The sequence below is a fragment of the Athene noctua genome, chromosome 25 (genome assembly GCF_965140245.1).
Source record: "Athene noctua chromosome 25, bAthNoc1.hap1.1, whole genome shotgun sequence".
Lineage (NCBI taxonomy): Eukaryota > Metazoa > Chordata > Aves > Strigiformes > Strigidae > Athene > Athene noctua.
Genome location: NC_134061.1, coordinates 8,156,448 through 8,169,661, shown reverse-complemented (window position 1 = coordinate 8,169,661; position 13,214 = coordinate 8,156,448). Strand labels below are relative to the sequence as shown.

The following is a 13,214-nucleotide window of genomic DNA, read 5'->3' as shown; positions in this document are numbered from 1 at the left end:
TTGTCTTAATGTTTTCTTTGGGATAAGATAAATCCTACCCAATGCTTATTTCTCTCTGCTGTTTAAGTTAAGATGATCAATTTATACAAGTACAACCTCATGACAGGTCTTTAAATGTGGATAATAATATTTTCCTTGTCATATCTGCAGTGTCAGGAAAGACAAACCCCGTCAACAGAGTATGAAGGCCCAAATCCCCTTTTCTCTGCTGAGTCAGACAAACTTTTTTGTTTCATGCCTCACATTGATTAGAGGAGAAGCCTTTGAAAAGATCTGTTTAATGAAGAGCTGTACAACTTGTTCAGCAATTTCATCAACAGTTTTAGTCACAAACCTCTGAAAAGGATTCACCAAAATAAGAATGCTGCTTATTTGCCTAATATGTTTCTGGTTACTGGAAGATTAGCAGACCTTCTGTTTTCAGAGTTCAAGTGTTGGTGGGTTTTTTGTTTGTTTGTTTGTTGTTTTTTTTTTCTTTTTTTAAGTTCAATGACAAATACTATTGCCAAGCTAAGGAAGAGAGAAGAAATAATTTGTTTCTTTAATTGGTCCCTTTGGAAGAACAAGTCAAATGCACAGATGAAGTCTTCAGGAAAGTGAAGAAATAATAAACAGATGTTGTGGCACAGTCTCTCTGATCTTCAAACAGTCCATTCAACGTTGGTACTAGGACTCAAATTTGTAAGTGAAATAGAAATATTTACTTATCTAGTATTTCTTATCATAAATATTAATAACATGTTCTTTACGTCTGCTAAGTAGTACATTGGCTAATGAAGCTAGGGAAAAAAAAAAAAAAAAGACAGAAAATACTGGGGTTTTAATTAAATCTTTTTGGTGAGAAGCCACACAGTAGATCTTATTTCTCACAAAACAACTGTGAATTTTCATGCAACAAAAAGAAAAAAAGGGAAGCAGTATCCTTCAGCAGTATCTTTTTGTCAGTCCCTTCCCTTCCCTTCCCTTCCCTTCCCTTCCCTTCCCTTCCCTTCCCTTCCCTTCCCTTCCCTTCCCTTCCCTTCCCTTCCCTTCCCTTCCCTTCCCTTCCCTTCCCTTCCCTTCCCTTCCCTTCCCTTCCCTTCCCTTCCCTTCCCTTTTGTTCAAATAACTATTAGAAAAAGGGACCTACAATTACAAAAGACATTATTGTAGGCCTCTATAGTTAGGCACTCAAGAACTAAATGCATTTTCAATGTTAATATAGTAGACTACAAGAACAGGGAATTTTGAAACATTTTTCAATAAATTATTCATGGTATTACTTGCATAATTTTACTTCATTAACAAAAAAATTGTGCTTCAAAGCCTTTAGAAATTAAACATCAAAGTCTGGGAAATCCAACCCTGGCTTTGTTATAGTTAAGAAAGAAAAACACAAAAGAACCTCAAGGTTGTTCATCCAGATATATGTCATTGAAATTTCACCTCACCGGTATCTCATTTTCCCCAGTGATTAGATAGCAGTGATGTGATTCAGCTGACAGATTAAGGGTTCTTAATTTTTGTGTCTTCATGTGGAAGTGTGAGATAGGAGTTAAGATTCAATTGCCTACATGTAAGTGTCTAGTACTCCTTGAAACATTCTGGATGATACCCTCTAAATATTGTTTCAGAAGGTCATCTGCCAGCTGATGAGCCATATATTGGATAGCCTAGGCTATCTCAAATAACAATAACTATTTTTAGACTGAATCAGTCTGTTAGTCTCTGAACTTGTACTGTTAGTGAACAGGATTACATTGGTATTCACAAGTCAAGATACCAATTTAATGTAACAAAATGGACTTGAATAAGTTATCTACTTCTGAGATGCCCAAAAATACCTTGCCCAGCCTCCAGCTGTCATTTCAGAAGGACAGAGGTCCTCTATAGATCCTGTGTTATGTCTATCTGGAATCAATTGATAATTCAAGTACCACATGGTATGTCAACTTCTAGTAGGCAACTATTTATGGGCAAGTGAGTTAATATCTCAACACACAATTCAATTGCCTGAAACAAGACTTAGGTCTTAGCTATCCCACCTTGCTTCTAACTGCTATTCCAGAAGTGCACAGGGCTACTGTAAACCTTTTGTACATGACATACCTATTTGGACAACTCAGCCTGAGGCATCCAACTGAATCTTGCTCTTATCATAGGAAAGAGGAGTCCAACACTCATTAGTTATTCAGGCTTAAAACCTGCTTACACAAGAACTGGAATATATTATACAAAATGGAAACAAACTGGCAAATTTATAAATTTTTTTGAAAAATGTGAGACAATGTAGGGAATTTTCAAATTGGATTTTGGATCAAGGCCACAATTTCTGGACACAAGGGCTATAGAGTAGAAAAGTTTTATTTATGTTTATTATTTAAATGATGTTAAAGTTACAGCTTGAATTATGACCTTTATTAAAGTTTTAAGTTTACAAAATAATAATGCATTAATGATGATTATGTAAATACTGCTATTGCTGTGGATAATATTTTATTACTTTAAGAAGTATCTATGGTGATTGATTTTCTGGCAACTGTTTGCAAATTCACAAATAAGTTCATGGTACAGTTTAGAAAATTACTAGACATAATAATAGATGATGCCCTCTAGAAGATCAAGAAGCTAGACATGTCACTGAGAGAATTCAGAACTATCATTATTTTGGTAAATACCATGACTTTGAATACCTTAATAATTAATAAAACTAATATTTATAGCACTATCAATGCTAATATTGACTGCAGTGTGAACGAAATGTTAAACACCTGTAAAACAAGAGAATGTGAGAGAGAAAGGTATTCTAATATATTATAATCATAATAATAAGTTATTGATGTCATTGTCTTTTTACAGAGTTAGATTGGAGACATGGACATGAGCAATCACAGCATGGTCAAAGAATTCATTCTCCTTGGATTTCCCGTTGCTCCTCACTTGCAGATTCTCCTATTTGCAATATTTCTCACTGCATATCTCTTAGTTTTAGCAGAAAATATTATCATCATCCTGACTGTCTGGACAAACTATAACCTCCACTCCCCTATGTATTTCTTTCTGAGTAATTTGTCATTCCTGGAGATCTGGTATGTGACAGTCACACTCCCCAAGACAATGCTGAGCTTCGTGTCAGAGACAAAGCAAATCTCCTTCATGGGTTGCATGACACAGCTGTACTTCTTCCTCAGCCTAGGCAACACCGAATGCCTCCTCCTGGCTGTCATGGCATATGATCGCTATGTTGCCATTTGCAAGCCTTTCCATTACTCTAATATCATGAGACACGCTGTCTGTGTCTACCTCACTATGGGGTCTTGGATGACTGGTTTCTTAGTTTCTGGATGCAAAATATTTTTTATCTCTCAGCTAACATACTGTGGACCCAATGTAATCAACCATTTCTTCTGTGATGTTTCTCCTCTCTTGAACTTAGCCTGCACAGATATGGAAAGAGCTGTTCTTATGGATTTTGTGGCTGCTTTATTTATTCTTCTGATGCCTCTCTCTGTAGTAATCGTATCCTATACCTATATTATCTTCACTGTCCTTCACATTTCATCTGTACAAAGTTGCCAAAAAGCCTTCTCCACCTGTGCCTCCCACCTTATAGTGGTCATTGTCTTCTATGCAACAAGCATTTTCATCTATGTGAGGCCCAAAACATTTCCAGTTCATGACACAAACAAAATTGTGTCTGCTCTCTATGCTGTTGTTGTTCCTCTCTTCAATCCCATCATTTACTGCCTGAGGAACCAGGAAATCAAAGATGCTCTCCAAAAGGTCTTGTTCAGAAGAATAGTTTCCTTGCAGAAACATTAGCAGATTTAATGACAGAAATAAAGAGATTGTATAGGCAAGAAAACTGCACAGAAATAATTGGATTTTATGATTAAATCATGAAAAGCTCTGGCTTGTACTTCAGAAGCTGAAGCAAGATAGTCCACATATTATTTTCTTGAAATTTGGGTATTACAGGGAACTGGTTGATATGAATGAAATAGACACACATGACCTTCTGTCCTTTTGAGTCCCACCAGAGACTTGTTTTAAGGAAAGAAAAAATTTAATGTTGGTTTAAGTGCCCTTAGTTTTGCTTTGTCAGATCTCTTATATAATCATAGATAAAAGTTTATACAGAAAGACAAATTTAGGCAAGATTATCTGAACTTTTCTCTGGAGGACCTTGCATATCTTCACTGAATACATGAGGGAACCATTCCTATTTTGTCTAGCTGAGGGTGAGAGCTACCCTAACTTTAGGAATAGAGTTATCTACATGACAACAGAAGGAAAAAGGCCAGATAGCTATAAATATGTGAATATGCTGTTGAAATGATGTCTCTCTAGCCCAGTTTGAAGCAATTACCTCTGGAAAAAGGGGTCTTAGCTTAGATTTGAGATTCAAAAAGAGGATGAAGCACTTCAGGTTTCAGGCAATCCCTATTGTCTCTTCCTGAAGCTGGAAGATGATGTTTGTGCCTGTCAGAGGTGTATGCTGCTTGAGGATCTTTGTCAGCAAATTAAGGATCTGTAGGAGGAGGTCAGAAGATATGATATCAGAGGTGATGATAAAATCGATTGAAATGATGTTCTGAGAACCTGCAGCTACAAGAGCATGAACCTCTACATAAGGAGGGAGAGTGAGTCCATGTCAGGCTGGGTAATGGAAACACGCGTAACGGGAGCACCGTGACAATAATGGCTGTAACCTTCTGGCTTCTGACAAGAGGAAGAAGGCTGTTCTTCTCCTTGCAGATCTACAGCTACAGAATGGTTTCAATGCCCTCAAAGTAGATAGGTGGCTGAATGCTCTATCCAAAGAAGAATCGGTGCCATCTGAGCCTGAACCACACAGCAGTACCAGAAGGATGTGGCAAGTCACAGTAATAGGGGAAGGCAACTCTGTGGGGCACAGAGGCCTGACCTGTCAACCTGAGGAGCTATCTAGAAAGATTTGATGCTTGCCAGTGGCTCAGTTCAGAGGATGATTTGGAGAGACTTCTGTGGTGGCTTAGTTGGCTGCCAGATGACCACCAAACCGCTCTCTCATGCCCCCTCCTCAGCATCACAGGGGGAGAAAATAAGAGGAGAAAGCCAAGATAAGAGACAGGGAGATAATTTACCCTCATGGGCACATCAGATTTGACTTAGGGAAAATTAATTTAATTTATTGCCAATTAAAAATAGAATAGGATAATGCAGAAACAAAATACAAAACTAAACCCACCTTCCCTCTACGTAATTTCTCACTCTTCTACATTCTGCCTTCCAGGTGGTTCAGTGGGATGGAGAATGGGGTTGCAGTCAGTTCATAATACTCCTTCCTCATACTTTTTCCCATGGTCTAGCATGGAGTCCCTCTCACTGCATACAGTTCTTCACAAACTGCTCCAGCAAGGGCTTTCTGCACAGTGTACAGTCCATCAGGAACATACTGCTCCAACACGGGTCCTCCACAAGCTGCTCCACAAGCTCCTGCTAGAAGCCATCTCCAGCATGGGATCTCCATGGGCTGCATCCTTCTTCAGGGCATCTCCACCTGCTGCAGCCTGGGGTCCTCCATGAGCTGCACTGTGGATATCTGCTCCAAACTGGTCCTCCATGGACTGCAGATGGACAAGACACCTCACCATGGTCTTTGCCATGTGTTGCAGGGGAATCTCTGTTATTGTGCATGGAGCACCTCCTCCTACTGCTTCTTCACTGACCTCGGTTGTTTCTCTCACATTTTTCTTACTCCTCTCTCAAATTGCCACACAGTGTTTCTACCCTTTCTTAAATATCACAGAGGTGTCACCAACATGGGTGATGGGCTCAGTTTTGGGCAGCAAAGGGTCTGTTTTGGAGCTGGCTGAAACTGGCTCTGTTTGACCTGGGGGCAGACCCTGGTCTCTTCTCATGGAAGCCACCCTGCAGGACCCCCAGCTACCAAAGTTTTGCTATGTAGACCTAATACAACTGCCAAGCTTGCCCAGCCCTTCCAACCTCAACAATTCTATGATGCTATGATTCTGCAGCCTCAGATGTGCTCCTCTCTTTAAGTGAAGTTAAAATTTATTTTGAAAATCTTTTAATGAAAAGTTCATCTGTATTTTAACTATTTGAAAACAGTTGACTTAAATATTGTTGATGGCAATTCTGTTCTTGCTAGATGGCCCAGAATGCTCAAATTTTATACTGTTCATCACTTGTCATTTTTTTAGAATGGCCAGGCTCTGTCTGCATTGCTTTAGAGTTACAGGCTTGGTATCAATTAATTCCTCAAGCTTTTAACTACTCACCGATCTATCTCCCAGGAAGACAGGTGCATGCCCACACATCACTTGGCTGCTCCACACTTGTAATTTCACCATGTTAGTGGTCGCTATGAGCATATTAGTGTTCATTTCCAATTCTGCTTTTTAAATGCCAAGTGGCACCTTCAAGGTGTACTCCAGCCACAGAAGATGAAGCTGCTCTGCTTTGTGTATACAGGTGGTCACAGAGCTTCCTTCACTTAAAATCCTCATCTTCTGCTATCCTGGGACTAGAGAAGGTCATAGAACACGATATGGATGAAAGCTTGTAGTGCTAATTCTAATCTCACATAGCCCATCTAAACCAGAGGCAGTCTGTCAGGAAGTTCGGTTTGTTCTCTGTTCCTTTTGGGAGTTCCCTCATCAGCACTAGAGACCTCTGACAGTGAAAGCAAGCCAACACACACGGTATGATCAGAATAACAGGTTTATTGTACTATAGGCTGTACTGGTTAAGTACAGGGCTGCTCGGCATAGATCCCAGAACAGCCCTAATGATATTGATTGCTGCCCCTCATAATCCTATTTACTCCCTTTCCTTCCTCCAAATAAACAAGTCAGCCTTATTTATTTTTTCAACATTTGCTTTGATTTTGCTGATTTGTCAACTTTATATGGTAGCTACATCCTTAGTAAGTGGCATCTTGTAACCCAGCAGCCCTCTCTCAGTATCTTTCAATATCTTTCACCTAGGGAAGTCCCAGTACTCCCCTTTTACTGCTTTAGAATCGGGTGTCTTCCCCCATCATAATTCTGTTGTCTGGACTTACCAAACATTCCAAAAGAACAGGCTTTTAAAACTTAAATGACAGAACTTGTTGCAAAATATATAGTATCAATGAGCTTTTCTTAGCAGAGAAATTTTCAACATGATCTGCTTTAAATAGTAGTACAATGTGTTTATAAATAGGTCCTTTCACCATAGGAGACTATGTTTGTGGGAACATCTCTGTCCTAGTGTTTCTTTCAGGTCATTATCTCATCTTTCTTCATAGGAAATCCTTCTGTCCCTGGCATCATAGATTAGACTGTCTGTTTACTCCTTGCTCTTCTCTGCAATTTCACAATCTTTGTTATGGTGCAAGGTCTCCCTTTGTTTTTTGTTTCATGTCCCTTTTTTCTTTCTTCTCTATGGGTCATTTAGCTGTGTGGAAACCTCTCTCTTTACTGTCCTCACCTGAATTCCATGTCAAGAGGAATCCTCCCCAACATACTGTCTATCAGAGAGCTTTTCTTAAAACAAGACAGTCCTTACTTAAATAAACACAATTACCAATAAGTAAAGATAAATAAATGTAATTTATTAAATCAGAATACCAAAGTCACCAGATTAGTGATGGTGCTAAGATTAAGTTCTTTCATCTTTCTCTTCAGCTTTTGATATTTGGTCTGAATACCCACACTTCCTTTACAGTCACTAAAGCAACTCAGATGAGACAGCTCCTTTGAGAGTTGGAATGAAATGTCCATAGCTTCTCAGCTGCTCATTTCCTCCACCACAGCAGACACTATGGGGTATGGCTAGCTGAGAGCTAGGAAGTTATTTTTCTCATCATATGGTAGATGTGAAATAAAGGTAAGACAAATTACATCATCGGACTACTTTTTTCTTTTTATCTTCTATAATTTCCCTCCAAAGATAGAAAAGAATTCTAGAATGATTAATTGAGAGATAAACATCTTCCTTTTAGTACTTCATATTGACCTAGCTAAATCACAGTTCTCCAGTTTAGAAGTCTACACATAAGCTAACTAATTTTTTGTGGTGGTCTTTTTTCTTTGTGTGTGTGTGTGTGTGTGAATGGAGAGAAGTGAGGGGAACTTCTCTTGTGCACGTAATCCTTTCTTTATGGTAGACATCTGAAACTGATAAGATTCACACCTTAACAGTGTGGTACAAGCACATGTACCGAGGTATCTAGCTGAGATGCCCAACATCAGTTCCTTGACTGGGAAGGTGCATTTCTTCAGAAGGCCCTCCTTCTGTCAGTCTTAGCAGGCATCTAAAACAGTGAGGAGGGGAAAAATCTCAGTTTTCATCTCAGTCCTTATCAATTTTACCATGGATACTTATGTGGTTTACTACATGTTCTGTGTGAAACTGATCAACAGACATGGTATCAGAGTAGGGATTATATGTTTATTTAATTATTCATTTAATATTAGATTAATATTTAAAGAAGAAGTAGGAATTATTTACATGATTTGCATAATGTTCTTTACTCCAGGTCTGACTGACTATTCTCACTTAAAAAGACGTTCTGGTTATGATGATATTGGAAACAGCATTAATTCTCAGGCACACATCTCACATCTTTCATCACTATCCCAGTAGGTCTTTGATCTGCCACACCCTCATGCAATGCTAGTGTCTTAGACAGACATCTAAAACTGTAGAACTGTACTCAGAAGCTGAATTATTGTCTAGACCTGCTGTATACATGCCTTTTTTCTATTTTAAGAATTTAGATAGGTAGCTCAAACACAGGTGAGAAGTAGTTCTGACATAAAAGGAGCAGATTAATTTATCTCAACATAGACAATATTGCTGTGTAGAAGTCAAATATTTATTAAGTTGAGTCAAAATCAGCTGCCCTCCATTCCCTTTATAGTCCAGGTCATAAATAGGTACTTGAAGAGGGGAATTCCTCGCATCATGAGGCAAGCATCTGCTTTAAAAGCAGTTTATTTTCCAGAAGTGCTGAGTTGCCCTCACTGACTCTAGAAGTAAAACCAGGCAGGTATGCTGTTTTTATGAAGTTGTCTACATTGCAGACAGGTAAAATCAGGTGAGATCAATCCTATGAAAAGCTCAGGTTGCAGATAGCATAACTGATAATTTGTAGGTCAATTAATTTGAACTGCATGTGTGTAGGGTTTCTGGCTTCAACTCTTTCACCCATGTATAAGGATCTAGAACTATCTGAGATCACAGAACCAGAAACCTGCAAGTATAGAGATTCCGCCACGCTCTGGTTATGCCCAGTGCAATGAAGAGAGTTGAAATAGATACCTAGCTGATAAATTAACTGCCTACTGAAACTGCTTTCCTGGACTCCTTTGTCTCTATTCTTTGGGACTTCTGTAAGTGAAGCCAGTAAGAATTGAGAACATCCCAAATGTCACTAGACTGTGTGTTTAGGCAGCTGAACTCCATCTTAAATACTTACATATTAGGTGTTTAAATTGGGACAAAGTAATCCTATATCTAACATAAACCTAAATGTAAATATATGTGTAAAATTCCATTTTGAAGCTGAGGCTTTAGTTGATATTTATCTTACATGACTGTGAGTACTTAAATCAGGCATGTGGGTACTGAACAGAGTTTCTGTATGTCAATGTCATCAATCAAGACAGGCAGATGAGGGAACTTGATAAACTTGTTCCGTCTATCTAATAGAGGCATTTCACACTATTGGAGGAATCATTTCAACATAATGTTTCTACTGTACTATTCAGAAAATACATAGCATGGCTTTTCATAGACCTGAAGGTTGTAAAAGTAACTCCAGTGTTAGAGAAACTACTTACTCCAAAACTGATTACCAGTTCAGGTTCTGGATTTAGATTTAGGGCACTAAAACATTTTTCTAGTTTAGTGTTTGGTAAATGACTGCCATATCTCTGCTGCAGGTCTTTTTGGTTTTATTATTTTTTGGTTGGTTGGTTGGTTTGTTTTGGTTTGGTATGGTGGGGTTTTTTTTGTTTGTTGTTTTGTTTTGTTTTTGTTTTTTTCCTCTGCCCTGTAAAAATGAGTAGCTAAATCAGTTGGTGTTATTTCGTTGTCCAGTGTCTCAGAAAATATCAGACATTGTCTGTTTCTTAATTCTACTCTGTATGGAATCACGGAGGAAACAATAGCATCCCTCCTCTTTCTGTGATTGCTTCCACTGAGAGGCTATCTATAATTTCTAGGTCAAATCCCATGAGGCACTGAAGGTAAATAAAGTGGATGATTCATCTATGCTGGTATAAATCATGCATCTGGCATGAGCAGTCTACACTTCACCTGTTCCTTATTGATCATATTCTCCAGGATCAGCTACGGCAGTGGATTCCACTCTGAATTGCCACTACAGAAGGTTGAGAACAATTTTGGTTTTAATAGTACAGGCTGAAGCATTCTTAATATTGAAGGGACAATCTGAGTTAGTGACAGACAAACAAGACCCAGAACTATAATTAGCTGCAATTATACCGTGTCTGGAATGTTATGTGTATCTTTGTACCTCAATAAGGTTTATGTAGCTGTAAGTCTCTTCAGAGCTAGCCACAGAAACCTCTGACGGGGTCCTTCAGATCTGTTTGAAGGTTTTAAAATCAGATTGTTTATATTCTTATGTTACTTTGCATTTCCCTCCCATTTCTTGGGATATAATGATCTAACTTTAGAAATGTATAAATGCAGAAACTAAAACTTTGGTGATGTAAATGTCTATGTATTAGCTCATAATCCTACATTTCTTCATACTGATGGGCAATATGACAGTATGTGTCATCCGGCTTATTTTAAACCTTTGTCTTCAATGAGATAGGACTGCTAGTGCCTATTTATCTCCATGAAGTATACAGTAAAAAACACATTTATCTTTTTACAATGAAAAATTCTGAATTGATTAGATGAATGTAACAAAACTAATATCTAGAAACCCAGCAACAAAGCATCTGGACTTTTAGAATGTCCTAAGTGGTGGTGTAACACATTGCTGTGAATTTAAGCCTCTCTGGATAAGTTTCATTGTATTAGTTTATTGTAAGTGGATAAGGTTCATCTTTCCCCTACAGAATGGGTGGGAGGAATGAAACCAGTGTCATGTACTTCATTCTTCTGGGTTTTCCCACCACTGCTGAACTGCAGCTGCTCCTCTTCTCTGTTTTACTTCTGGTTTATTTATTAACTGTGTTGGAAAACTTCATTATCATTCTCATCATTCAAACTAACCACAGTCTGCAAAACCCCATGTATTTCTTCCTAGTAAATCTGTCTTTCTTAGAGATCTGGTATGTTTCTGTCATTGAACCAAAGATGCTCATAGATTTCCTTTCTCAGGACAAACATATCTCATTCCAGGGGTGCATGACACAGTTGTATCTCTTTGTGACTTTTGTTTGTACTGAGTATGTTCTGTTAGCTGTTATGGCTTGTGACCGTTTCTTAGCCATATGCAAACCTCTCCGGTATTCACTCATCATGAATCATCAGTTCTGTGTTCAGCTGACAGTTGGCTGTTGGATGTGTGGTTTGATCACTTCTTCCATCAAGCTGAGCTTTATAGCCCAGCTCTCATTCTGTGGTGTAGACAAAATCAATCACTATTTCTGTGATATTTCACCTCTACTGAATATCTCCTGCAGCGATTCCTCTTTGGCTGAGCTAGTGGACTTCATCTTGGCTCTGATTGTCATCATGGTGCCTCTATGTACTGTGGTCACCTCCTATATTTGCATCATATTCACCGTGTTGAAGATCCCTTCTTCTCAGGGGAGGCAAAAGGTCTTTTCCACCTGCAGCTCCCACTTAACCGTAGTGATATTGTTCTACTCCACCACTCTTTTCACTTATGCCCACCCTAAAATCATGTATACCTACAGTGCTAACAAGTTGGTATCAGTCTTGTACACAGTAGTTGTGCCACTTCTGAATCCTCTCATATATTGTCTTAGAAACAAAGAGGTCAGCTTTGCCCTGAGGAAGACCTTTACTTGCACAAGACACACCTAAGAATGGGCTTTGCTCATGAATATCAATGGACAGTGCTGATGAACTGAAGTCAGGAGGTCCAGACCTTATTCCATGCTGAAGTTAAATGCTCCTATTAATGTACCCAGCAATCATATTTATAGAATTAAACCTTGATAAATCTCAGTTTGATCTATGTATATACTATGGGTTTGGAAGATTTTTTTGCTTGTGATTCTATGCTGTCTACCTTTCTTAGAAGTCTTCAGCTGAATGACTGTTCCAGTTTTAGAGAATGTTTGGAAATGTTGGAAACTACACCCCAGATTTTGTTTGCCTTAGATAGATTACTAGTCCAGAAAACATTGAGTGGGATTGTAAAAGGCGTGAAAAATTCAGATATCTGCATCTGATTTATTTACCCTGGGATTTTGTTATTGTCCCTGGAAAGAAATAGGCAGCAGAAAAGTATTAGTAATCTTAACTGCTTTAGATACCTAATTTAGGATAAAATGAAACATCCTCTGAAGGAGATGACTTTTCTAATAGAGTAATAGAGGGAGAATAATGTGAGTAGCTCATGCTGTGGTATAATTACAGTGTAACTTGGACTCAGTCTGCTTCACACCAGGACCATGGTACCCTGAATAACCTTATTGTACTCCGGGCACACCAAACAATTCACTCCAAGAAGAAATTCAGACACAATCCGTAGGATAGATCACTTCGATATTTCCTTCAGGCTGCATGAGCTTTGGATCCAGCAGTATACCAGCAGGACTTAAACTCTGACTATGGTCCAAGTCTTCCCATTGAATACGAAGGAGTCTAGAGACACATCTGATGTATCGGAGTTAAATATTTAATATCTGTGAGAAAATCTGATTATTAGTTAAAAGCCTGTCTACATAAAAGGTGCCTCTAAGAAATCTACTCCATGCTCAGAATATCACAGTGATTCAAAATGTTTAATCCTCTGTAACAAAAAAATAAAAAAGGTAAAAAGCTGTCAGCTGAGTGCATATCTATATGACCATGTTAAATATGGGTTTGAGTTTATAACTGAGACCATGGGTTTTGATATTCTATACTCTGTACGAGCAGACAGCCTTTTCAGATCTTGCAGTTAATGAAATACATAGCTTGCCAGAGAGGAAACCTGAAGACACTTGTGGAATAACTTGTTCTGTGTATACAGCTCCCATGGATAAACTGCTTCAGACAAGATCTTTTGAAGGCTTAAGCACATTTTA

General features: G+C 38.5%; 2 protein-coding genes across 2 annotated transcripts; both read left to right on the top strand.

Moving 5' to 3' along the window:
- The first annotated feature begins 2,853 nt into the window (after nucleotides 1-2,853).
- On the top strand, nucleotides 2,854-3,801 carry LOC141970547 (olfactory receptor 6A2-like). Its single transcript, XM_074927179.1, has one exon. It carries the CDS (start codon nucleotides 2,854-2,856, stop codon nucleotides 3,799-3,801), a length of 948 nt encoding a protein of 315 aa, XP_074783280.1.
- Nucleotides 3,802-11,067: 7,266 nt separating this feature from the next.
- LOC141970546 (olfactory receptor 6Y1-like) lies at nucleotides 11,068-12,003 on the top strand. The gene has a single exon (XM_074927178.1). The coding sequence runs from the start codon at nucleotides 11,068-11,070 to the stop codon at nucleotides 12,001-12,003; it is 936 nt and encodes a 311-aa protein (XP_074783279.1).
- The last annotated feature ends 1,211 nt before the right edge of the window (nucleotides 12,004-13,214 follow it).

What these genes read in the sequence shown, in the direction of transcription:
- LOC141970547 (XM_074927179.1), top strand. Translation starts at nt 2,854, where the DNA reads ATGGACATGAGCAATCACAGCATGGTCAAAGAATTCATTCTCCTTGGA.
- LOC141970546 (XM_074927178.1), top strand. Translation starts at nt 11,068, where the DNA reads ATGGGTGGGAGGAATGAAACCAGTGTCATGTACTTCATTCTTCTGGGT.